The sequence below is a fragment of the Lepisma saccharinum genome, chromosome 22, assembly GCF_977018435.1.
Source record: "Lepisma saccharinum chromosome 22, izLepSacc3.1, whole genome shotgun sequence".
Lineage (NCBI taxonomy): Eukaryota > Metazoa > Arthropoda > Insecta > Zygentoma > Lepismatidae > Lepisma > Lepisma saccharinum.
In genome coordinates this window covers 36,504,273-36,531,593 of record NC_139250.1, presented here as the reverse complement: position 1 = coordinate 36,531,593, position 27,321 = coordinate 36,504,273, and the positions used below count along the sequence as shown (strand labels likewise).

Below are 27,321 nucleotides of genomic sequence, written 5' to 3'. Positions count from 1 at the left end.
GTGAAAACATAACAATTGACAAACAGCTTTTACCCAGCAAAACGCGATGCCGCTTTACTCATTTTATGGGCTGTAAACATGATAAATATGGATTGAAGTTTTGGGTTGCAGTTGATACTGAAACAAATTATGTTTGTAACTCCTTCCCCTACCTTGGAAAAGAAGAGAATTGACCAGAAGGGCAGTCCCTTGGGGAATATGTTGTATTGCAGCTTATGGAACCCTTCCTGAATCAAGGTCGCAATGTTACAATGGACAGTTTTTTTTACAACACTCAAATTGGCCAAGGCACTATAAGAAAAGAAGACTACCATTGTGGGCATGATGAACAGAGAAGTTCCTGATGAAACAAGGAAGTCAAAAGAAGAGCTTTATTCCAATTTTATTATGTGTCACGAAGACATCACGATGACTGTGTACCAAGGAAAGTGTGCTAAAAATGTGATTGTTCTCAGTTCCTTGTACAGTCAGGTCTCCATTGAAGCTGATGGAAAAAAGAAACTTGTAACAATTAAATACAATAATAAGACAAAATTTGGTGTAGATATTTTTGACCAGATGTCAAGGAAATACACAACAAAGGCAGCATGCAAACGTTGGCCTCTTCACGTTTTCTACAATTTGTTGGATATTGCAGCTATCAACAGTCATATTTTGTACTGCAAAGTGACAGGGTAAAAGATGAAAAGAAAAGAATTCATCAGGAAATTGGCTGAAGAGCTGCGACACAACTTCCTGCGGCAAACCTCAAAGACAGAGAGAGGAATGAAGAGGGTGAGAGATGCATCAGACAAGGTGGATATCAAGAAAAGGAGGCAGTACAAAAATGGGAAGATGCAACCAAAACAAGACAAATATGGAGTTCGTGCGATGTAAGAAAGCTATCTGAGGATCTTGCGTCGGCCAGAAGGAAGTATATTGCTACCAATGTGTGTAGAGAGTGAAGAAACTAAAAGGTAATGTAATATTATACAACAAAATACATGTATTTCAACATTTTGCAGCTGTCTATTTCAAAATTACATTAAAATCTTGTTGTTGTTCTAGGGTGGTCAATTTTCTCGCCGTTCTAGTGTTAAAGGACAATTTTTCATTATTTTTACAAATTTTGAATGAATTTAATTTTTCTTTAAATCATCTCCTTGTTCATTTTAAGAAAAAAAAACCATATAATTAAGGACCAAACTCACAGGGTTTTATTGGGAGTTAAATATATTTTTTTTAAAACCGTATTACAGTACATAAAGCCAATATATTCACACATTTGGCAAAAGACGTTTAGGAATAGACACAATATCCATTAATCTAATTCAAAACCAACATATATCAAAAGTCTGTATCTTCCAAAGTAGCTTGTGTAAAGTAGGTTAATGAAGATTTTGTGTTAATAATTACTTTAGCTGTATTTTTTATTATCAACAGGTAAGTGCATATTCTAGTCCCTCAGATGTACTTTATTGAGACGCGTGATCAATTAGATGATTTTCCCTGAAATTTCATGAGATTTTCATTTCTTTTCAATTCCCCAAGATGTTCAAGGTTCCAGTTTTTTTTTTTCAGGTGCGTCGGTATCCTGAAAATGTACATTGAGACTCCCTTTAGCGGCAAAATCTTTGTTTCAAAGGCTTCTCCTTAGTATGAACTCTCACATGCTTAATAAGACTGCTTCTAGTGGCAAAATCTTTGTTGCAAATTGAACAATTGAAAGGCTTCTCTTTGGTGTGAAACCTCATATGTACATTAACATACCCTTTTTGAGAAAAACTTTTATTGCAAATTGAACAAAGGAAAGGCTTTTCTTTGGTATGAACTCTCACATGCACAATGAGATTGCGTTTATCAGCAAAATCTTTGTTGCAAATTGAACAATTGAAAAGTTTCTCCTTGGTGTGAAGCCCCATATGTGCATTGAGACTACTTTTAATGGCAAAATCTTTGTTGCAAATTGAACAATTGAAAGGTTTCTCTGTGGTGTGAAACCTCATATGTACATTAAGATACCCTTTTTGAGAAAAACTTTTATTGCAAATTGAACAAAGGAAATTCTTCTCCTTGGTGTGAACTCTCACATGCACAACGAGAAGGCGTTTATAAGCAAAATCTTTGTTGCAAATGGAACAATTGAAACACTTCTCCTTGGTGTGAAGCCTCATATGTACATTGAGACTCTTTTTAACAGAAAAATCTTTTTTGCAAATTGAACAATTGAAAGGCTTCTCTTTGGTGTGAAGCCTCATATGTACATCGAGACTCCCTTTAACTGCAAAACCTTTGTTGCAAATTGAACAATTGAAAGGCTTCTCTTTGGTGTGAAGCCGCATATGTACATTAACAGACCCTTTTTGAGAAAAACTTTTATTGCAAATTGAACAATTGAAAGGCTTCTCCTTGGTATGAACTCTCACATGCACAACGAGATGGTATTTAGAGGGAAAATCTTTGTTGCAAATTGAACAATTGAAAGGCTTCTCCTTGGTATGAACTCTCACATGCCTAACAAGATTCTGTTTAACGGCAAAATCTTTGTTGCAAATTGAACAATTAAAAGGTTTCTCTTTTGTGTGAACTCTTTCGTGAATTATGAAACCTGCTTTGCAAGATAAAACTTTGTTGCAGATGGAACATACATATTGCTTCCTCCTGTTATCATTTTTGGTTTGATCAGTACATGCACTGGTTTGAAGGGATATTGCTGAAATTTCCATCCCAAATTTTCCTATCCCATTTGTATGTTCTGTATTATCTTCTGGCTGCTCTTGTTCACCTAACTCTCCTGCAGATACTAGCAAATGTGCTGACCTTGGGATTTCTTGAATCTCTCCTTCCACATAGTTCTTGTTCAAGTATCTGAAAAAAGTAGAATCACAGACAAATGTGGTGTCACTTCCTAAGCAGGTAACGTACGTATTTTACATGCAGATCATTCAAGACAGAGGATAGTAGAATGGACTGTTAATGAGGACATACTCACAGAAATGTAAATATGTTATTGATTCAACAAATATTATTAATAAATTTTTCTTACCACTTAAGACCAAATGTTGATGCCAATATATGCCTTAATTTGTTCTTAAGAGTAATAAAAAATATGTGACATTCCTCACAATGCATTTCGTGTATTTATTGTCAATAGTTCACTTCAGAGAAAAGTAAAATTAGACATCAACAGGACTAAGCTAGTAGAATGGGTGTCTGCCTATCATGATCCGACCATATATGTATATATATGACCACAAGTAACTACTAAGTTCTTGAAGATTGAGGCACATGAAGTTTAGCATCTATCAGATGCAAGAGTTAGCTGTGCTCAAAAGTTTGAAGGTTTTGAAAATTAATAACAAAACCAGAAAACATACAAGAAAGCACAGAGAATACTTATGAAAATTCAGTTGCTGCTGTTTAAGTTTTTGGTATGTCAACTAACTAACTATCTAGCCTTCTTAAACCCGAAGGTATTGTGGCTGCAGCAACATAAACCTTCCATCTGTCCCTATCCTGAGCAAGATCTATCTCCTCTTTTCCATCCTTGCCGATTTCCTTTAAGTTCATCTCAATGTTATCTCTCCATCATTGTCTTGGCCTTCCTACATGTCTCTTACCATCAGGCTTCCCATCAAGAATCCTGTAAATTCTTCTTCCCTCTCCCATTCATGATTTTTACATATTAACGAATACCCATCATATTTATTTAACTCATCTTGTATTAAATCAATGCCAGGTGCTTTGTTATTCTGTAGCCTCTTAATAGCATCTTTAACTTCAGACAAGTTAGGTTTTGGAACTAAAGAGTCTGCTGTGTGTACTTAATTTACTTCTGATTTATATCCTACATGAACATTTAAAATATCATTAAAGTCGTTCTTAATTACTTTTTGGTACATCTCTCATTGAATTTTCTCTTTTAGCTGGAAAAAAAAATTCTTAATGTTAGATGTGAAAATTACACTGACCAAACACCTATAGCGAGACATATATTGTTTACATCAGTTTTGTCCATTCACTTAAACTTCTAATTGATTCACTGCAAGACCATCAAAATCCAAATATTTAGAGTGCACAGCTTGATTCATTATAAGCATGGCCATATTAGAGAAGTCGTTGAATGTCCACCATCACTGTACAGGTAGAGTCAATCTCGGTGCTCCATATTTGCAATGAACACACATGCTCCTCTACATTAACCTTACACACTAAGCACAAGTTGAAGATAGACCTGTATAGCAGTACCTTTGCACCCCACCATGAACTCCACAGAAGCCAAGGATACAATAGTGAGTGCCAACTGCAGCCTAAAGGAAGAGCGTAAATGACAACAATGTGGCAGGTCATTTTCACGGTGCTCGAACTTCTACTCACTATTATGGCCAGACATTGTTACTCACAGTCAGCTGACTTGATATCCTTCCTCCCTCAAGGTATGAGGATCTTTTTACTGCAAGTTTTATATTTGCATGTTTTCACGAGATGAAATATTCTAATTTGACAGGGTCTTACAATGAAAAAATCACCATGTAGTATGTAACTGATATGCTAGGCAGTGAAATAAAAGGGGCGGGGCACCCGCCTCTTCCTGCATACATTCAAGGGTATGTGCTTATTGTCCTGGTTCCATAAAATATACCAGGACGTCAGTTTGCGTGAATTTTTATGGCCTTTACATTTCTTATTTATTGGTTCAACTTTACATTACATAAAATAACATAATATAATATGATACATATTAAACAGAATTATTAACTTCGTTTATCATTTTATGAGCTTGTATCTGCAACGGCGAATTTTATTATGTTTTAAATTTAGAGCTGGAAAATCGAATCCGATTAGTTTTAATTTTGGAAACCACAACCGGCAGGGTGTAAAATTGTGTTACTTAAATTCTTTAGGAAGTGGAATTACATCAATTGTGTTGTTCTCCAATGTCCGTTTCAGGATGCCAAAACGTGGCCCCTGCACTCACGTCGCAATCAAACCTTAGTGCTTATATTATGCAGGAAGGTGCTTGGTGATCGTACATGTATCGTTCCTCGTGGTTAACTCAGGTTCAGATAAGAAAACGTAGCATTCTTTTGGCTTGTGCCGCGAGACATGTAATCCGCTTATCTTGCATATGCCTACAAGATAGCTTGGCTGGCATTTTTCTGGAGACAGCACCATGTGAAGTTCATCGCCTGCGCAAAGTACATTGTCGTTAGAGCTTTCGTATCCCTGCCGAGTGGAAACGCATTTTTCGTTCTTCTGTTTATTTTATTGAGACACTGCCACATATACACACTGTGTTCTTAATTAAATTTAATGACCATTAACTAAAATATATATTATGTGGTTGTGTTACTTCTGTGGGTTATATAGTGCTAGTTGTTAGCGTAGTAAGTGCATTGGGGTTACGAGAATGAATGTGAACAAAATATAGACAAAATAAAAATATCAATACCAATATTAATTTAATATTAGTTGGCAAGCTTAAAGAATAAATAGAGTAATGGAAGATATAATGTATGGAAATCTTAAAAATATTAAGTTCTGCATTGCAACTGAAATGAGGTGATAAAACTCTCTTAATATTACACAGATTAATTAATAAGTAACAAGATGATAAGTAAAAAGTAATTATTACATGGGTTAATAGGTATATCATCTTTGGTGGAGATTTAATCGAAGCTTCTTAAGTTTTCAAATATTAACATTAGTTATATACATACAGAGCAGAGTAAGATTTGGTTGAGGTTCTCAAACAATTATGCCAATTACGTGCAAACGTATCTTAATGTAACTTTAATCTCTTGAGATTCCACTGGAGTCCAGCAGTTAATAAAGTTATTTGTAATACTTAAAATATGTATAGCGTAATATGCCCTCCATTGACAGTATTTTACTTCGGGGTCAAGTCCCCGGAATTTGGTATTTTTTTTTTCCGGGTTGTAAGATTTAAGGTCAATTGAGGGGCACCTTTAGATATTCTCGGTTAAAAGTTAGTGAACACTTTCTCTCAAGGTTATTATTATTATTATTATTACTATTCTTTTGTTGACTCACTTGAGTTAATTATTTTCTTTTAGGTTTATTTTCAATCTCAAAGTCTTATTGTTTATGAGTTAATGAGAAAGGTGATTTAGGTTTTATTTAGATTTGATTTAAGTGCATTTATCTTCAGCCGGCTGTTGTCAGGTAGTCCTTGTGACATTCCCCTGGCATTCGGGAGGGGGGGGGGATGAATTCTTCTCCTCTCTGCAGCCTCCTGCCTTCCGGTCGACACGATGTAATACCGCCTTCGTGATGCCCCCTCCAGTCCATCATCCTCCATGCCTTGCAGTGTTAGGACCAGATCCCGTTCGATGAACAGCCCTCTTCTTAGATTTCTCCTTAAGAGTCTGGGGTGTTTGTGAAGGGGGAAGGGGATGCGGAACATGTTCCATCTTATATTTCCTTAGTTCAGCATCAGACACAAGTTGGGCAAGCTTGTTTAATTTTTCCATGTTCACTGTACAGCAACTTGTTTATGTTGTTGTTAGGCAAAAGTTGCCTTGCTTTCAAAATTGCATTTTCGGCAGCAGTGCAGAAGAAGACTTTGTGCTCGGGAGTGTCTCTCTCCAAATGACATGCTGTGCAGATGTTACTGACCTTTTTCCCTATTTTCAAGAGGTGTGTCCCGTATGGGCCATGATCTGTGAGAAGGTGGACAAGTCCTCTGGATGGGGCTATTTTCTTTAAACAATACGTTGTTTTTTCAGTATGGGAATGAACAGGTGTGATCTCCTGACTTTATCGCTCATGTTCCCCTCTCTCTGCTAATCCGTATCAAATTTGTTTTTAATATTGCCAATTGTGGGATAAAAATTACCTGTAAGGCTCTCCCTCTCTTGAAAAAAATACATAGCTGCCCTCATTTTAATTATATAATTGATTGGCTGCACTCCCATAATCACTATAAGGGCCTCCGTCGAGGTGGTGTTGTATGCCCCCGTGATTCTGAGGATAATTTTCCTTTGTGATTTCCGTAATTTGCTTCTGAGTATCATTTTCCTTTGTGATTTCCATAATTTGCTTACGTAAGTGCTGCTCTTACACTGTGCCACCCACGCCGACGTGCCATGTGTTACAATGGAATTGTAAAGGGCACTCAGATAAGTTCTTATCACTGAAAGGTGTAGTCCGTATTTGTTTGTTGCGATTCTTGCTACTTTATTCATTAGTGCTTCCCCTTTGCTAGTAATGATTTCTATATGTCAACTGAAAAGAAAACCTCTTGTATGGTGATACCTACGTATTTCACTTTTCTCACTCTTTTTATTGATTTAGCGTTAAGTCTGATTGTGGGGTTGTAATTAGCACTTAATCTTCCTTTTAGAAGAATATATTTTGTTTTGGTGGAAGAGCACACTAGTTTAGCCCACTGCACCATTCTGAGAGGGCATTCAATGCCATGCTTGTTTTACAAGGGACGATACGATCACTCAGCAAGAAAAAATTAAGTAAACCGCCTTCTCCCCTAAAACTTTTTCAATGGTCATAATTAGTAATTATGGTCTGGAAGTTGATGAAAGATTTTTTTTTCCTGACCATTAAAAATAATGCTAAATCTGATATCATGTCAGTTTCCCTTCAGATAGAGCCTGAAAACACTTTCTATTTTACATTTTTTTTCATTTTTCAGCCTTTTTTTGCTTTTAGTTTATTTGCAGTTTTTGTTGCATTTTTATTTATTTCTTAGGTTTATTTTTCTCCTCCCCTGTTTTTTCATGCATTTTAAATGCATTTACTAGTAAAAGTTACATATTTAAATTTCTTAACATGGTCCATTTAGCAAATCGAAAATACGGTCAATGGAAAAGCATAATATCATTCTTAATTAAAATGTTTTGCAATGGATTAAAATACTTTGTGTGAAGACTACTTTGAGGTTCTTTTTCTGAACACTATTATTGCTTTAATCTGTGGTTTTAAAGTAAAATTAGTCACAATATTAAATGAAATTATACTCTGGTATACGTGAAGCAGAAATGTATTTTCGGATGCTGGTGACTTCAATATCATAGAAGCACTCTGAAAGGAGATGAATTGGTTGATTTGGTGTTTTAAGTCCACTTTATGCACAGTAAGGGTAATACGGACTGGACCTACAGTTTGAAGTAGGATCCGAACTACTATGTGCCTCCACCAGAAAGGAGATCAATGATTTATAAGGAAAAACTTAAGAGGTATATTTTATGTAACCTTGAAGTAAACAAAGAAAACTGCATTATCATTTAGTCGCCATCTTCCCCTTTGCTTCAGTGGTTTCAACCACCAAACAACTGGCTTCATCAACAGCTGACTCACCTAATTAAGAAACAGATTTGTTCAACAACTGAAGTGAAGTGTTTGAGTCAAATATCTCGGCTTTCAGCACTGGCACTTGCCATTGCATTTTCATCAACAGAAGGTTCTTTAGTTTTAAATTCAGACAGTGTCTTTTTACACTTATCACATTCCTGATTTAATGTGAAAACTTTTTAAAGAAGGCATCTATACAGTAGCATTAGCAGTTCTGCAATGTTCTTCTGAAAATGGATTACAGTATTTTGTAGCATGTAATGACCATTCCTTTCCTCTCTCACCATCCAAGTGATGAAAAATATTTCATATAATTATGCAGTCAACTTTCGCTATTTTATAACCACAAAGATAACTTCACTAATGCATAAGTAATAAATCAATTTACATAAATGTTATGTAACTAGAAGATTTCCATGAAACAAACTAAAACAACAGTAAGTTAATAATAACATGAAAGAAGCCTGTTGCTTGGTCCAAGCTGAAACACAACTGAGGTTTATCGAGTAGAGAAGCAGGACCCAGCAAAATTGGACATGTTTTTGCAGGTACAGACACACACAGTGTGCCACATACTGCACATCTTCTCTTCTGTTATTCCTTTCAAATGAAGTGTAATTTACAGATTTTATGGCTTAATAACTGTTAAGTGACAGATCAAAAGTAGTGACTTTTTACCTTCTATAAAAATATGATCTGATGATTGTCTCATGCTAAAATTTTGCACAAATGCTTACAAAAGGTATTTATCATATATATATTATTTTTCAAAAATGGTGTATTTCAGATTTTCCCAAAATTTAAATTTTGGAAAAAGGTTAAAATTTTGTTTTCTTTTAAATATGACTGTGTTGCATATCATAGGAATGCCCATTAAATGAGCATAAGATGAGCTTCCTAACTGAAATAAGTACCAAAATATTAGCATTAATGTGAACCTGGATTGTGGAAAAATTTCAGTTCATTTTTTGAATTTTCAGAAGTAAATTTACAAAAAAAAAAAATGGCACGACCAAACAAAAATTCTGAAAAATGCAGCTTTCATAGTCTCATTGGGTGCATTTCATAAACGAAAAATCACTTAAACTTGTGAAACAACAAGCTAAAGCACCATTAACTCTACTTTGTTATGGTGCTTCCAAAGTTGCTCCCATATGATTCAAAAGCATCCTTAATATAAGAAACAAGAAAATTGGGTGGCAGGATTGTTTTGCATGAACACATGATAGTTCAATGCCTATTGCTACAAGAGCCTCCCCAATGGCACAGTGGTAGCATCATTGCCTTGTAATCGAGGGGTCCTGGGTTCGATACCCGGTGGAGGCACAAGTGGTTCGGATCCCACTTTAAACTGGAGGCCCAGTTCTGATTAGCCTTACTGTGCATAAAGTGGACTTAAAACACCAAACCTATTGTTACAAACTGTTCTAGTTCAGAGAATACAGTATAATTTAGACAAAATACAATATGAGCAGGACAACTGCCTCTGTAATTGCCCTTACAATGCAATTAAAATCACAATACTTCTAAAAGAACATGTTGGCATGTACACATTTTCCACAAACAAAAAACCGTGACTGTTGCCTGTGGCTCATGTGTACCTTAGAAAATAAGTGGTTTTACCAACATTAAAAGAAGAGTTTTTATTTATTTTTTTTACAAATTATGACTATCAGAAAATACGCATTGTAGTAGAGTTAACACTGACTATGAGGAAGTAATCATGAGAGGCACAATCAAATAAAACACATATTTCTTGTATTGAAATGTATCGAATTCAAGAAGGTATGGACTTGTATAATTTTTCAACATAATCTCCAAGGTGCACACCAGCACTGAAAAAAGTGCATCCATATCTCTAGAAAAAAAAATCTTTTGTCTCTGAAGTTGCCACTGGTGCACTACTTACATCACCTCTTCATTGGATTGGGAACACATGCCTCCCAGTGGCTCTTTCGGTAATCCAAAAATGTAAAAATCTCTGGAGGCTAGGTCTGGAGAATATGGTGGATGTTGAAGACAGATCTTGGATGGTTGCAACAATTGAACATGCAGTTTGGGGTTGTGCATTGTCATGTTTCAACAAAACACTTGCACAAAAGTCTACTTTTTTAGACTTGATTGCAGGATGCAAGTGGTTCTTGAGTAGATCTGCATACGTTGCACTGGTGACAATTTTTCCTCTGGATATGTATGTTCCAAAATTTATTTCTTTTATTTATTTAAATGTGTTTTTAAACACCCGAGAACAGCTTTTCAGCCTTAGTACAGCAGTATTATATGTTACAAGGTACCCAAAACCACAGTATTGGACAAGAGAACATTCCAAAATATTTAGCAAACATAACCTAAAACTACAAATATTCTAAAAATGCATTGAAAATATACAATTGATACATTTCGAACTATAGAACTATAAAAGAGTTCTTAAATAACTATCCTTGTATATGGAGTTGAAAATTGTATGAACAACATTATCAATATCTATCTCACGGTATTCGCTTTATAACTGTTTATGAGATACAGAACATATTTGTTATTTTTGTACTTCTTATCAAGACATAACAATTCACTATTTCTTCTCAAATTGTGTGTTTTCACCTTAAGTCATATCATACGAAGGAGTTTTGGTACCATATATTTTCCACATTACACACACATTACATACACAACGCTTATGTAGGCATAAATGAACACAATGACAAAAGCAAATCGGTATTCTCTGATATAAACATACGTGTTCTAACAAATTACATGTCCTATTATTTCGACAATGAAACTGCAACAAGTGGGAGTTCATCACAGTTTGCAACACTGTCTATCAACAGGAAATAAATCGTGTGAGTTTTCCCAACTCAGCTTTTGGCTTGAAGGAGGTTTTTGAAGCAGAAGCTTACATTTCCACAACAATCATATATGTGAAGGATATAAAAATATTGATAACCACAAACTATAATTTATGGGGGAAGAAAATATATCAACAGGCCTCTCGAAATGTAAAGTTACAACAAGTGATCGACGAAACATGCCACACAGATTCTAGCAAACCCAGACGAGCATGTTGAGGAGAGAGATTGGTTGGTTGGATCCGAACCACTATGTGCCCCCACCGGGTATCGAACCCAGGACCCCTTGATTACAAGGCGATGACGCTACCTCTAGGAGAGAGAGAGAGAGATATATAGAGTAGTTGGTTAAGGCATCTTCCTTGTAAACTGAGTTTGACATTTTGATTGGCTGTTCGAGTCTCCATTCAGACAGTAGTTTTTTCTTTTTTTCAGGTTTCTGTAGATGGGGGTTTATAATGTATGTTTATTAAAATTGCCCTATTGTTTTTCACTGTAATTTCAAACCATTTGAGAATAATTTTTAAAAGCAATTCATTGGTTCTAGTGGACTACAATATTTGTTATAAATTGGTGTGTGCTTTTATAAGAAACATTTCAAGAATGAAGAGCATAGTATGACAATGTTAATCAAAATATTACTTCACTAAAAATATTGAAAATGTGTTTAATCTTGCAGTTCATATATGTGTTGAATAAAATTACAAAATACTCGATATATTCATAGGATAATAATAAAGAAAATATTAATAACATCATAAAGGAAAACAGTGAGAAGTAATTACACACGTGTTCTTGCTTGTGTTCACAGCAAGAATATTACAAAGTTCATTCGCAGCCTCAGGCGACCTTGAGTACTGCTGTAGAAGGATTTCCTTCCTGTAACAGGAAATTCTTGCCTTGAGCAAATTAACGATTTGTTAATATTTTTATACATTTGCCACAAAGAAGTAAATTTTCATTTTCATAGATTCTGATATATGGAACTATGAAGTATTTAAGAGAATAAGGACACTGATAACAGTACCCAGACATGAACCAGGAACCACATGTTTCCATACCTAAAAATGCATACCCTTCTCATAATACCTACAGTCAACTCTCGATACAATGACCTTTCACAGTTCCCGGGAAAAGGATCGTTATTTTGAAGGGGTTGTTATTGGAATTTGCAGCAATTTTGAGCTTAAGCTGAGTTCAGACACAAAGATTTGATTGATTGATTTGGTGTTTTATGTTTTAAGTCCACTTTATGCACAGTAAAGCTAATTGGGACTGGACCTACAGTTTAAAGTGGGATCTGAACCACTATGCACCTGCACCGGGTCTCGAACCTGGGACCCTTGATTACAAGGGGACAACGCTACCACTGCAAGACACAAAGATTCCTAGGAGACAGAAACACCATTTACCCTGTGTATCCCCCCAAAAATTTCCCCTTGAATAATGTTTTTGTATTTAATCGGTCTCAGCAGAGCACTTTTTTTTCCTTTTTTTACATGAATGGTTCTGAAGAAAAGCAGCAATTATATTGTGTGCATTTCCTTCCAACTACTCTGAGTGTTCAAGAAGTTTATTCTTCTGTCAGGGTGTAAAATAAAATTTACAGTTTTGCTTATCAGAAGAGCCCGGATTTCTATGTAATTACATATTTTTTCCTTTATATGTACAAGCGTGGAATTAAAATATATTGACGAATTACGTCAGTAGAGATGTCACAGTGAAGTTTTTATATTACATATTTTTACATATTTTACTAAATGTTACATATTCCTAAGATATGAAATATTTTTTACATAAAACAGTCCTTAAGAGGAAAATCCAATGAACTTTTGGCTTACTAGTTAAAAAAGTATCTTCTCGATTCCCCTCCCCATTTCCAGGTCTAAAAAAATATAGTAACTTAATGGTGCGATTTGCCTTCATTGTACGTACATAGCAGTTCGTTGATTCACCGCATCGTAACAATTACATCAAGATTCGACAGTGTTTCAGTTTCCTGTTTGTAACATGGAGCGGCAAGCAACACACAGCGAATGAAGAGAACCAACAATGGAAGGCAGCAAGTACAACGCTGAGAGGCACTTACCTTTCATCCGTACATTGTTGCGATAGTTTTGATTTTTGCAGCCGGCGGCGACAATTCTTGAATGAAGTGTTAACTCAACTGTAGAATTTCGTATATATATTTTGTCGCCTTTTGATTTTAACCATTGGAGTTTTAAGAAGAGCTTGCCTCAGTATTTAAAAAGTGTTTTAGCTGTAGGAAGCTGGAATGGCTCCGCCTACCTCCTCGTTATCTCAAAAGTTGCGATCTTGGATAGCAGTCGATGATGCATTTACTTCGGATGGTAAAGTTGTTTTTTGTCGAGTGTGCGATAAAAAAGTTGGTGCAATATGAAGTCTCAATTAGATCAACATGTTCGCACTTCACTTCATGTGAAAAACAAACAACTACGAAGTGAAGAGAAGCAAGTTTTACTAACCCAGATGCAAGAGGATTCTTCATTCAGTGTGTTTTACAAGGAAATGTGCGAAGCAATGATTGCAGCAAACATCCCTTGGTATAATATTCAAGTACCGAAGTTCCGGGATTTTCTGGAAAAATATTGTGGCCGTAAACTTCCTGACGAGTCAACCCTTCGAAAGCGATATCTTCCACATTCCTACAAAGAAACTTTAGAATCAATTAGGGCAGAAGTAGGCAGTTCTTATGTGTGGATTTCCATCGACGAAACAACTGATGCTTTGGGACGGTATGTAAGTAATTTCATTGTTGGAACGCTAATTGCTGATTCTCCATCTACACCACATCTAATTGCATGCAAAGTTCTACAGCGTACTAATCATTCCACCATAGCACGATTTGTGAATGACAGTCTTAAATTGTTGTATCCGGATGGCGTACAAGAAGAGAGAGTTCTTCTCATGTTCACAGACAGTGCATCATACATCTTAAAAGCTGCTACGGCACTTAAAGTGTTTTATCCTAACTTGATCCACTTTACTTGCTTGGCACATGCTCTCCAACGCATTGCTGAGGAGGTGAGAGGCAATTTCCCGGAAGTCAACCAACTTATTTCTTCCATGAAAAAGGTGTTTCTGAAGGCACCACAACGTGTGCAAGTTTACAAGGAACAATTACCAGGTGTACCACTTCCTCCGGAACCTATTCTTACTAGATGAGGCCCTTGGATCCGGGCAAGTAAGTTTTACAACAAACATTTTAAAGAAGTGAAATCTGTGCTTGACTCATTTTCGGCGGACTCAGCTGTATCGGTACGCACTGCTCAAAATCTCTTCAAGGACACCAAACTTGCTTGCGATATGGCATACATAAACAGCAATTTTGGTTGGATTGATACAAGAATAAAAAAACTTGAAACTGTTGGGCTTCCTCTCCTGGAAGCCATGGATATATATGAGGATGCAAGAAAGAAACTGTCTGCTGTTGGAGGAGATGTGGGAGAGAAAGCTCGAAGAAAATTTGACGCAGTGACTGAAAGAAACCCAGGTTACGTCAGCTTATTTACAGTGAGCCGCATTCTCAATGGTGAAACAGTTAACCCTCCCAATGATATTTCTCCCGACCACATTCACCTCCTGAAGTACGCTCCAGTTACTTCTTGTGACGTGGAGAGAAGTTTCTCTGCGTACAAGAACATAATATCTGATCGGCGACAAACATTTACTTCTGAACATTTGGAAATGTACCTGGTAACATATTGTAAGTTAAATAATAAAATACAGTGCCTGCCCCAAGATCAAAGGTAACCTGAATTTTTGTAAGTGCTTTTTGAGTGAAAAATTTGGGCAACGAAAATTTACTACTGAACATTTTGAATGGTACCTGGTGACATTGTAAATTAAATATTGAATATATTCAAATTGTGGTTAATATTTTTGCTCTATAAGAACATAAAAAATACTTAATGTAAGCATTGTAATATTGTAACTTCAATTTTTGTAAGTCTTTTTGAAATAAACATATCCCTTCGTGAGGAAAAAATGTAACAAAAATAGGAAGTAACGTTTGGAATAAATATTTATAGTACATGTTTCATTATGAATTTACATATTTTTTACATATTTTAGGGGTTGATATTACATAAAAATCTGGGCGTTACTTATCAGAAAGCGCAGAACTTGAAGTTGTTTTTTTTCTTTCTGGAAATTGAATTTCATTATCTTCAAATCAAAACTGCTTTGCAAGATTCAAAACAATGACTTTTCCCTTCACGCTGGACGAGTCATTACTGTTATTGGCAAGCAACAGCTTTGCAGATTACCAGAAGTTCTTGGCTACAAGGCCAAGAGCAGCTCACTCATGTGAACTTCCTGAACCCCCACGTGAGTTGTCAGCAGCTCTTAGGACAAGGAAACAAGTCAAGGTCAATTTAAAATAACATCCAAGCACATTCGGTACTTTTAATTCGAAATATCCCGGACGAGCCACCCAGATGTTTTGCTTCTTTTCCTTCTTGTAGACAGTAACCTGCCTTGGCTCTACCAGTTACTTGTTCCGATACTGTCACAGGCAAATAAGCTGCAAAAACATAATAAACTAACAATACGTTCTCTTCTCGTGTATCCAAGAGCAAGCGAAATCACAATGGCAAAACAATTCTGGCACGATGGATAGAGGCTGTCTGGGTGCGGGGTAACATTGGCACATTTGAGGAAAAGGAGGGCAGAGGTCAAGTGCAATTGGATATTACTCAAGCTTGTTGTGGTGGTGTCTACTGATAGATGAGACTCACTTGTGAGCGGTAGAATGCTTGTGAAAGGAATGAGTGCAACCGGCCAATTTCCTTAAATTTTTCAGCTTTTATCCAAATTTTTCATGGTTCCCGGGAAAAGGGTCACTATCTCGAGAGGGTCATTATGTCTGGGGTCTTAGAATCGAGAGCCGACTGTATATGGAATTGATACATACCCTGATGATTCTGTTATTAACTCTGAGTTATTTCCAAAGATTGGATTAGAATCAAAAAGTGCAGGGGCATTTTCTTCAGACTGATTGGAATCGCTGTCATCATTTGAAGTTTCACTCACCACTGTGACCTGGGGAAAAAATAAAAGTCGCTTAAAATAATAACACACATGTAATATAAAATTATAACTGATGTTGGGAATGCAAATTATAGATACTTAATGTTCATTAAATTGTATAAGAAATAATGGACATCCCTGCAACAGACTCACATTTAGTGAATTATAAGATGCAGAACACTTGTGTTCACCAGTGCATGCAATGTTTGTGTTAACTGCATTAGACTGCCACCTAGAGGCTAAACCTACAATTACATGATGGGGGTTATTACGAGTGCAAACTAGGAGAGATTCTTTATGTACTAATATGCACCTTTTTGCTGTAAGTATGTATTTACTATAAATGTTCGAAAGCCCAGAGGGAATTATGAATCACTCTGTATATGTAAGAAAGTAAATACAACTATGGTAGTACTGTTTCATTTGCTGTTAATCTGTGCTTGGTTTCTTTCAGGTATGTAGATTTCATCCCCTGTCGTAGGATGTGGACTGGAGTATAACAGAAGCATTTCCTTCTCTGCTGACAGCATGATGAAGTCCTGGGAGAGAACTCAGTTCTCAAAGTGCAGCTTTCTGTCATGAAGTGAAGTTGTGTTTCGGATGAATGGTGTTTTTTCAAGGGCAATGTACACTTACTTCTAGGTGTACAGGCTTCGCCAAGTTATAACAACCTTTGTCTCCACAATCCGTGATAAAACCACAGGCATAAATCTAGGGGTGTAGTGAATACTGGAAAAGAAGGATTGGTTTGGAGTTGCTAAGCATCTTGCACTCCCACCCCTACCCCTAAAACAGGACAGGGATAAGGTGGCGCAGGTGGACATTCTTCCCTTGCTCCTTTGAGCATGTTTGAAGAATGGCGTAAGATTAGGTTCAGTCCCTTTTTTTTTAACATTTTTGTCCTCATCCCTGCCTCACATGCATGTCACTGGACAATGCAGTGACCATACCCAGAGGAGGACTGGTTGCTTGTAAACGACAAGGGAGAAAAAATGTAGCAACGCTTTCGACTGTCAACCATGGCATGAAATGTGGTTTTGGTAAGAACAGGGATGGGGGTAAGGACACTTAATCATAACAAGTTCATTATGTCTTGGGTGGCTGCAGGGGTGAAAAGTAGTCAAAGGGACAAAATACAGATGATGCATTTCAAAAGAAGAACTGGAATATTGTTAAAAAATATATTATCTGGCCCAGGATGCCCATAGTCAGCCATTGAACATTTTTTTATTCAACACACAACTAATGTTTTGTAAAGTGTAAAAATGATGTGTTTTTTTTTCTCCAGAAACTCACAACATTCTCACATGCTTGTTCTAATTCAATTTTTTGTAAACTAACATTAGTTACCTGTTCTGTCTCTCGTTGATTGAATTTTACCCTCTTTATGGAGGCTTTATCTTTCAACATCATATCAGCATTAATACATTTTTGAAGGAAATCGTCAAAGCCATGAATCTCATGCTCACATTGCATGCATACAATATCTGTTGAATCAAGTTGTGTTGTTGCCTGAAAGAAAGAAAAAAAAATGTAAATGAATTAAAACAATGTCCATGCGGCTCTGACATCTAGACCAACAGTTAGCATAATTCTATGTGCTATATGTACATATGCACACACAGAATGACTAGTTTTACCAGATGGTGAAGTGATGAAGCTAGCTTTTGAGCTATTTTCACCATGTTTTAAACTGTGCACGAACATAATATTTGACCTGGTGTGGCCTGTTAAATGAATGTGTGCATTCTTTAGTTGTTGGTGACTGGCATACATCAAGTTATGTCTATGTGCATTCATTTTCATGCGTTTGACAAGTACTTTTTTTCTGCACACCATGGAATTGGAAAATACAAGATGTTCCGATATGTGCTGCTGCTAAGATGTCATGTGACATAGGTATGAAGGGGTATTAGACCTAAATGTTTTCGTTGTTGAGTTAAGCAGGGCTGTTAGCTTTAAATTACTTCCATGAATACTTCCTAAAATCCGATTAAGTGATTTATAGTCATCAGCAGTTTTGCTGTTCTCACTAAAATTTGGTTCTTAGTCTGAAGAACACCCTGATTCAGGGTTAAAACATTATGTGTAGGGTGTCTTTTACATAAATAAAAATACCCATGTATGGGCCGGTACCAGCATTATCAGTGTGTATTGATTGATTTTTTTCATTTAATTTCATTTATTCATTGGCTCATCACAGAACCAAAGTCCCATTTATGGGAAATGAAATACACACAAAGATAATGTTAAGATGTATGACAGTGAAACAACATATTATAAATACAGTTAAAACTCATTTACAGTGAAATCCAATAAAATATAAAACTTTACACAATTTTGCACCTAATAACATTATATGAATCGACAAGATATATCCAAGTTGTGCACTAGGAATAACTGATTAAACAATTCCTGAACTCTTACTTTTGGAGAGTTTCTGTGTACATCTAACCTTGAGAATGGTATTCAGAAAGGTGTTGATTCCACTGACATCAATGATTTTGAGTGGCTAGAAGAGCGGTCAACAGCAACAACTCACCTCAAAGGAATGGAATTTACATTGCAATATTCCCGTGTCATATGGTCTTACCTAGTGTATAGTATTTGTTTATACATGTCAAAAACTATGATCCCATTGCGATCCCATAACAAAACTTCTAATACTTGATGTTGAAATATGTATGTTTCTATGTGTATTTTTTAAAAATTTTCAAAATATAGGTTTTGGAAAAATTCGATATTCAAAAAGAGTTTGAATGACCTTGCAATGAAAAAAATTGAAAAGTAGTAATATGATATATCTAATTAAAGCTCATAGCAAAAGCAACAATTTAGTTCTTATTCCAACCTTCTACGTCAATTCTAGCTTGATTTATGAATTTTTTTGTGATTGCATGTGTGCTGAAAATTGTGCATTTTTCCATTCAGACAGTTCTAACTGGAGAACTACAACAGATAAAAATCTGAAATTTTGCAGTTTTTCCCACCTTAGGTGGTACTTCACAACAACTAAGTATGAATAAAATCAGAGATGGTCACATTCAAAATTGACCAAAATTTGGTTCACTTGACATGGAATGACCCTGCTGCACTAATGCCAGGCCATGTGATTGCAGAGTTCTTGGGACAGAGGGATATAGGTCGCTGTGAAATTAGCTTTGTTTTATCTACGTTCAAGTGGCAAGTGAGGTTCTGTGATCCCATTCTGCACCCTCGATTTCGCACACATTTCAAATATTTTCATCAAATAAATTAGTTTTTTATAACAAAGGGTGTTTCAAAATATCGTGGAAGGTAATTTTTGAGATCTACATGCTACGAAACTTACATTTTTTAAATATTAAATTTCTTTATGTATGTAACGTCAATATGGTTTTTCAGGGAGTCCATCATGGATTCATATCACAGGCACATGTCTGGGCTCCACACATTTTCTTTTTCTTCTTATGATTGACTTGTGCAATGGGATAATTTGCGATTGTGATATGTTAATTGTGTGATGTATTGGCAGGTTGGAGATTTCAGACGGAATTGATTTGTGCGACTTCAGACATTGGAATTGATTTGTGTGATATCCAATTTTGAAAGAAGGACAAAGGATGAGATTGACTGACGTTCAATGGATGAAAGATGGGATAATTTGAGACTTCTTATTTGTACAATGGAACGGAAGGACAAGTAGTATTCTGTGGAAAAGGACAAGAAAGACTTTTGACATACAACTTACATCTCTTTTGGACTTTCAAAATTATCTTCGACCCGCAATTCAGTGTCTGGCCTTGGAAAAAAGAGGTAAGTTACCTTTTGGGGTTAAATTTTAGCTTTAATTTTTTTGTTCCTTCATGTGTCAGTGCGGAAAATAGTGTTGGGGGCAGGTGGCTCGGCCAGTTTTTAACATGCCTTCCAAAGAGACTCTATAGAGAAAGGCGGGTAGCTGGAGCTTAGCGAAGCGGAGGCGGGGCCGCGATGGCGGTAGGTTAATTACCCCAAAGGTGGAGCCCAGAATCGGCAGGAAATTTAGACAGCAATTTTCATGACATTTCTTGGGGTATAGCCCTGAAAAATCTACATTTACATCCATCCATTGGTACATGTGCAACGAAACTAACATGGCCGGAAGTAGACTTCCACCTCACAACTTCAAACGGCAACATCTCAACTTTAAACAGCTGTACAGTCGTAAATACTTTTTCCGCGCTCCAGAATTTTGTTCTTCACAATCTTAAACACACAATCTTCATAAAAAAAAATTTAAAAATCCTTGCTAAATCGAGGGTGTAGAATGCGACCATGGACCCACAACTGGAATCAGAAATTTCCTCTTGTGCTCTTCCATTCTGAAGGTCTTATTTTTAACTCCTGGCATTGGCCAATCGAGGATTATTTACTTTCGCCCAGATTAGATTGGGACCATAGGCTTGAATGACAGTACCAAAGAAGATTTATGCACATCACTACTTATAAAAATATACACAAAATACTAATTAGAAACATTACTTTTCATCAACTAGATGTAACATCATTTTCTGTTGTTCAATAAATATTGATTTTTTAATCTTTTTTGACATTAATTTTCTTGCCAGGGCAGTTGTTTTCATATAAATTTTAGCGGTCTTAACTACACATAAACTAAATGATGAATATTTGCGGTTATATCTCTAATTTTATAGCATCTTTTTACTATTTATATAATAATTAATTTAATTTACATGCTATCATCAATAGTCCGATATATTAACATATTAATTACAAACAGTAAAAGTTCGGTATATCGGAGACACATTAAAATCAGATATTTTGTGTTCCGCATGGTTCGTACTTACAAATTGTCTATTGCGGAACATAGTTCAAGGTGGCATTATGCTTTTTACATGAAAAGAAAGACAATTTTTCATGTACAGAGTGTTCTGTTAGACACGTTATGGCGGGCATATTTTAACTCATGTTGTGGTTATGCAGTGTTTCCAACCTTCTTCACTGAAAAATACCTACTATCATGTTCGTCACGTGTGAAAATTTTACATTATGCACGGGCAGCTGACGGATAGCCCCACGAACCATTTCCGATAACGTTAGGTTAGGCAAACATAGTTAAAAAAAAAGCATTGGAAACACTGAGAGGGGGGGGGGGGTTATGTCATCAAACGTATGGAGCTTCCAGTTCACGTAGGAAAGCAATGGCAATTGTGAGTCGGTGAGATATTTCTGTAGCAAAATAGATGATTTGCCAGTCAAATAGATTCCACGATGAAAGAAAATACCTCGACGAACGTTATAAACCTTAGATAAAGTCATTTCTGTAAGTAGTTTCTTGCTGCTGCCACCATTTGCTTTCTTCACATGAGCACAATGTTTCGTGTGTTACATGACGTAACCCGGTACCAGTAGTATAAGCCGGAGACACATTAAACTCGTTTGTTTTCAAATAAAAATCATTGCTATTACCTCATATGCATAGCGGAAGATTTATCAAGCTGGGGATCACTTTTTTTCCCATGAAAAAAGCGTTATTTTTAACATTATAATCATTTATTGGTCGTTGCTAATTCGACACGCAAATTTTGACTCACGTTGTCTATCGTCAGCTGATATGCAGTATCGTCAGCTGATGTGCAGTGTTTCCAAACTTATGAACTGATAAATGCTGCACAAACTATTCACAAAAGGTTTTTAAGCGAAAATTGAGGCTAGACTCTACTTTACGTCCTTATCTGCATGGTGATTGCTTCTTTGCGTTCGCAGTGCGCGATTGTTGTGTGGCACCCGGCATCTCTTCGGGTAAGTACCTTTTTCTTTTTACACTTTCTCTTCACGATAGCCCCACTATCCATTCACGGGGTCGAGGTATGCCTATGAGGTTAGGTTAGGCCTGTTAGGTTAGGTTCCATTAGCACTCATTTCACCCCTAAATATGTGCTTCATCATCTAAAAAATTCCTCAGTACGTTCAATTGCGCATATCCGGACAACATCGTTTTTTCTCGATTTACTCCTTCAGGAAATTTTTGCTCGCTTTCGGATTTACGTTGTTGAATTCCTTATAAAATAAGCTTTCCAACGATATATGACACGTATTCCTTAGGAAAAGGACATAAACTAGAGTCTTACCTTATATTGGAAAAAAAAAAACTCGCTCACACGTCATCTTGTCAAACTACCGCGTGGTTGCTACACTGTGAGGGGGTTACATAACCTAAAACATGGAACATTTGATTCACGTAGTCAACGGTAATGGCGGCACGAGCTATCGTACAACGGAGATGCATGATTGAGGAAAAATACCTTATTTACAGGCAAAAAACATTGCACGATTCTAAAAAACAATTTCCACGGCTTCAGAAAGTCCCCAAGTACGGAATTCCGTAAGTACTTTCTCGTCTTTTCTCCTGTAAATTTTAAGAAATCCATCTCCGGCTTATACTACCGTTACCCATAACCCCAAGTAAATGTTTCAAACCTTGCCGTGTTTTCACTATAACATGACGTGTCGATTATTTTTAGTCTTTTTTTTTTTTAACTATGCTTGCCTAACCTAACCTTATGGGAAATGGTTTGTGGGGCTAACGTCAATGGTTTGCGAGGTATTAGCATAATTTCAAATCAGGGAACGAAAGTAGGTATTTTTCGGTGAACAAGGTTGCGACATTGCATACACAATCCAAATCGACAAAACACTGGCACAACGTGCGATGAACCAGTACGCTGTCGCCATATTGTGAGTTACAGAATCGAAATAACGAAGAACAGTAAGTACTCGGAAATGTAAGAAATAGACATTATTTTGGTTAGAAATTCATTATTACACCTAAATAAACGTTCCGCAATGCAGAATAGTATGTTAGCAATGTAAAAAAGTGCGAAAAAAATGATTTCTAGGTGTTTCACCTATACGAAAGTAGTACCATACTAGTCGGTATTGGCAGGAATCTGTAGACCTATCGGTATCGGCACAGCCCTAGTATCATAAACTATTATCTATTTGACGTTTTATAAGGATGTACCGAAGAATGGAAAATAAGTAAAGAAATGTATCATTTTATATAGATTTATGCTTACCCATACACCAAGGCAATTATTAATTTTCCTTAGAATATCCATTCCATCTTCTTCTGCCTTATTAATACTTATACCTTCGTTTGATGTAGTTCGTTCACAACAGAAAAAGCATTTCGAATATGCCATCATTTCATGCAACTACTTCAGCATTAACTTCGATATTTTTCAATACTCATTTACAATAACTTCCTGTTAGATACAATTTACTTAAAAAGGGTACAATCTTTCAAAATTATTCCAAATCAAACTGATTCTGTTTGTTTACAAACAAAACATAGAAAATAACGTCACAGTTTACTTGCCTAGTAGCTTGCACAGTTGCGTGTTGATTCATATGTTGGCTTCTTCTTCTTCTTTATTTTTGACCCTCACCGCGTTTGCGATTCCCAGCCAAAGTTGCTCGGCATCTTCTTCTTTATGGGGTCTATACTCCGGATGTATACATTTCTGTGCTTCCTTGGCGCAGTCGGGAACTTTACTTCCGGTTTTCAATAGAATAACATGGAGTGCAAAGGTGTAAAGGCAGTATCTTTAGAAAAGGCGACAATAATTGTATGGCTTTTGGTTGCAAAACACGAGGTTGGGAACAAATATTTCTTTTCGGGTATCTATACATAGTTTTCAGACAGATCCGATACGGAAAAATCAGTGGATTCAGGCAGTCGAGCGAAAAGGCTGGACACAAACACCAGGGAATAAGCTCTATAGTCGACAGTACATCACCTGAATAATTCAACTGAAAATATTTTACGTGTTTCGTAAATCATAATGGACATTTCTACTCTAACCTAAAATATGATTTTAACTGTATCACTGCAAGTCATTCATTTTATATTAACGTTGTGCGAAATAGTTTGTGTTAATTCGAAATGGTTTGCGAGAAAGTGGCCTTAGAAGTTCGTGACAAATTGATGCTGTACCAGTGGCGTAGCGTGATTGTATGAAAGGTGTAAGACTTCCTTAGATAAACCTGACCTGAATATTGGATAAAGAAAACCCAAAGATATTTTAACTAAATAGAATCTATTTGAATCTAAGTCATGTATGGGCATACTCAATTTCAAACACAAAATGCACACACACTATGTTAACAATATTAGCATATGTATTACTTAATGAAAATTCTCATTTATTCTGTAACTCGATCCGACAAATTTCGCATTCAGCTTAGTTAAGGACACAAACCCTTCTTCTGGAAAGGTCATGTGAAATTTTTATTCTTATTATTATTTTTCTTTCACTAAAAAAACATTTGTGCGAAATGCGTAGGATAAAATTTGCAAATGCATTCGAGAATATTACTCATTATCATGGTTACGATATTTGCGCACATTTTGAAAAGCATATCAAGCAACTTAGTGAAAGGAAAATTTAAAAAAAAAAATATATCTGTAAATCACAACGCTAAGTATTACGCGTATGCTTTTAACATTAGGGCAACTGGGATGCACGCGCCTAACTTTGCGGGCGCTGCCGGATCTAGGATTGCCAGACATTCCTCTTTTATCTTTAACTTCGCTGCTTCTAATGAAGGTAATATCCAACATTATACCATCTCTTTGTTAACTTAATAGTTAGTTTACACGACACCCGTTTTGTTAGCTACACCTCCCGTCAAGCATTGTTGAAACAACACGGGAGTCGATTTTCTTGGTTCTCTTTGGACCGTGGCAAACATGAGTCAGACGCAGCGGGGACAGAAATTCTCGCCAGTTAGCACCCACTGTAATGCGTCTTACAGTTTGCTTACAGTGCCTGAGAATCGGGGCACCCTGTCATTGGTTGAGAAGATACTACGCGAGCAAACACACCCGCCATGGGCGAGTCCAAATCATTTCTTCCATTCACCCGCACGTAAGTCCTCTCAAGAAGCCTTACAGAGAAACAACTCGAATCAAAACAAGTCCTCAATTGTTTCGTTAAAAGTTCTACTTGCAGTCTGATATTGCTATGTGCGTTCAAGCGATAAATACGGGAATTAAATAAGTTTTCTTCAATAATTTCAACTTGTAAGGTGGACTTACAAGCCTTACGTGGGCACTACGCCGCTGTGCTGTACGTCACGAAAACTGAACGGCCTCTGATTGGATATTCCAGTTATGACGTTCTCGTTCGGCAGTGAAGTCGGTCGTCTACTTATCCATGCACGAAGGCGTTCGTTACTAGTAGTGTAGGTGTCCGGGTTCAAAGCCCGAAAATGAGGCTCGCCTTAATGGTTTGCTCTTGTAAGGCATAAGCCTCATTTTCTCGCAGTGTTGCCAACACCTTACTCGAAAAAATCACCAAGGTTTTTTTTTGGTCTAACCTAGCCTAAAGCAAGGAGCTGGCAACCTTGCTTGAGGCTTGCCTTACAGTGCATAAAGCAAGGTTGCCAACCTACTGGTACTTTTGCCATAGCCTTTTACAAAAAAGAGAGAGGAGAGAGAGAGGGGGGAAGAGTTGAACAACCGACGGCTGCCAACACCTACCTACAGCTTTTTTTTTCTTGGTCTAACCTAACCTAAAGCAAGGAGCTGGCAACCTTGCTTGAGGCTTGCCTTACAGTGCATAAAGCAAGGTTGCCAACCTACTGGTACTTTTGCCATAGCCTTTTACAAAAAAGAGAGAGGAGAGAGAGAGGGGGAAGAGTTAAACAACCGACGGCTGCCAACACTTACCTACAGCTTTTTTTTCTTGGTCTAACCTAACCTAAAGCAAGGAGCTGGCAACCTTGCTTTAGGTTTGCCTTACAGTGCATAAAGCAATTTTTGCCAACCTACTGGTACTTTTGCCATAGCCTTTTACAAAAAAGAGAGAGGAGAGAGAGAGAGGGGGAAGAGTTAAACAACCGACAGCGCTGCCAACACCTACCTACAGCTTTTTTTTTCTTCCTACTTAGCAAAAGCTACTATTTTTTTTGAGGCTTAGCCAATTTATATACTGGCGTAACATACACACACTAAACAAGGAGAGCCGGCAACAAACACGCACTGCCGTAAAAGAGAGAGAGATGGGTGGATGGCAACACAGTATGTGTGTGCGTGTGTGTGTATAATATGTAGCATTATTAACTAGAGTGTGTTGGCAACCCACTTACAACTAAAAAAAATAGAGATGCCAACGTTGCTGTAAGATGAAGAGAGAGAGAGATTTATGGCTGGCAACAGTGGTGTACGATGTCCTCCCTCTTCTGTGCAATATGACATTATGATGTTACTGTAGTTTTTGAGGAGGATTAGAGTTAACTAAAAAACCTGCAACTAGAGAGAGTTGCCAGCACACACACGCTGTTGTAAGAGAGATGGATGACTGGGAGGGGCAGCATTTCTGGCTATTCACAGTGGCGGATGTACTTCCTGTTTTTTCAAAAAGCTAACAATAATGATGGAATTTCATGCTGACCCATTTATTTCGTTCAAAAATTCGCGTTCAGCACAGATGATGCTATGTAATTTTCACATCAGCTCAGCCAACTGTTGAGAAATAATGACGTCAGGTAACAGCATTGGTGGGGGTGACGTGGATTTCTACTAGTCCACGTTGTTAACCTGCATATTACTCCTCGACTAATAAAACTAGAAGCTCGAGGGCATCAGGTCCTATTTTTATTGTGAGCTGCAAGGAGAACATTGTGATTGTGATTGAAATTAACTAGCGTGAGTAAATTTGTTTGTTAGCTTGCATGAGTTGGCTTTGTGTTATATAAATAGGTAGTGTTGCTTCTGTGAGTTGATTCTGTAATAGCCAAACAGATGTGAAGGAATTGTAGATAAAAGGTAAAACTCTCTACAAAAACCAAACAATCCTTAAGCATATTGTGGAAGGAATATATACTCGTAAAGCACGCAAAAAAGAGAGAGAGAAAGTATACAAGTTTTGAGTGTGTTGCATGTATCTCTCTCCTTTTTTTCTTGCTTTTTTTATATATATATATATTTATTACATATTACTATATACACCCCGCATATGCAAAATAGCAATATGCGGGGTGTAAGAGGGCGACCTTCTGGTAAGGCGCCCAACAGTTAACCTCACTTCCACGTAGTACACCCTGGACTGTAGAGTAACGAGGCTCT

At 36.8% G+C, this 27,321-nt stretch overlaps 2 protein-coding genes across 2 annotated transcripts; one reads left to right on the top strand and one right to left on the bottom strand.

Annotated features, from left to right (window-relative positions):
• The first annotated feature begins 324 nt into the window (after positions 1-324).
• LOC146004826 (uncharacterized) lies at positions 325-678 on the top strand. The gene has a single exon (XM_083143849.1). The coding sequence runs from the start codon at positions 325-327 to the stop codon at positions 676-678; it is 354 nt and encodes a 117-aa protein (XP_082999975.1).
• A 592-nt stretch (positions 679-1,270) lies between these two features.
• LOC146004652 (uncharacterized) lies at positions 1,271-23,397 on the bottom strand. Its single transcript, XM_083143559.1, has 4 exons — positions 23,267-23,397; positions 17,559-17,720; positions 16,093-16,220; positions 1,271-2,847 (listed from the first exon to the last, which is right to left on the bottom strand). Exons 1-4 carry the CDS (start codon positions 23,393-23,395, stop codon positions 1,599-1,601), a joined length of 1,668 nt encoding a protein of 555 aa, XP_082999685.1. The 5' UTR covers positions 23,396-23,397; the 3' UTR covers positions 1,271-1,598.
• Positions 23,398-27,321: the final 3,924 nt, after the last annotated feature.

Excerpts from the sequence above, each read along its gene's own strand:
- LOC146004826 (XM_083143849.1), top strand. The coding sequence starts at position 325 with ATGAACAGAGAAGTTCCTGATGAAACAAGGAAGTCAAAAGAAGAGCTT.
- LOC146004652 (XM_083143559.1), bottom strand. The coding sequence starts at position 23,395 with ATGATGGCATATTCGAAATGCTTTTTCTGTTGTGAACGAACTACATCA. Across the intron at positions 16,221-17,558 it reads ATCAACGAGAGACAGAACAG|GTCACAGTGGTGAGTGAAAC; the intron begins GTAACTAATGTT and ends TTTTTTCCCCAG. Across the intron at positions 2,848-16,092 it reads TTAATAACAGAATCATCAGG|ATACTTGAACAAGAACTATG; the intron begins GTATGTATCAAT and ends TACTTTTTTCAG.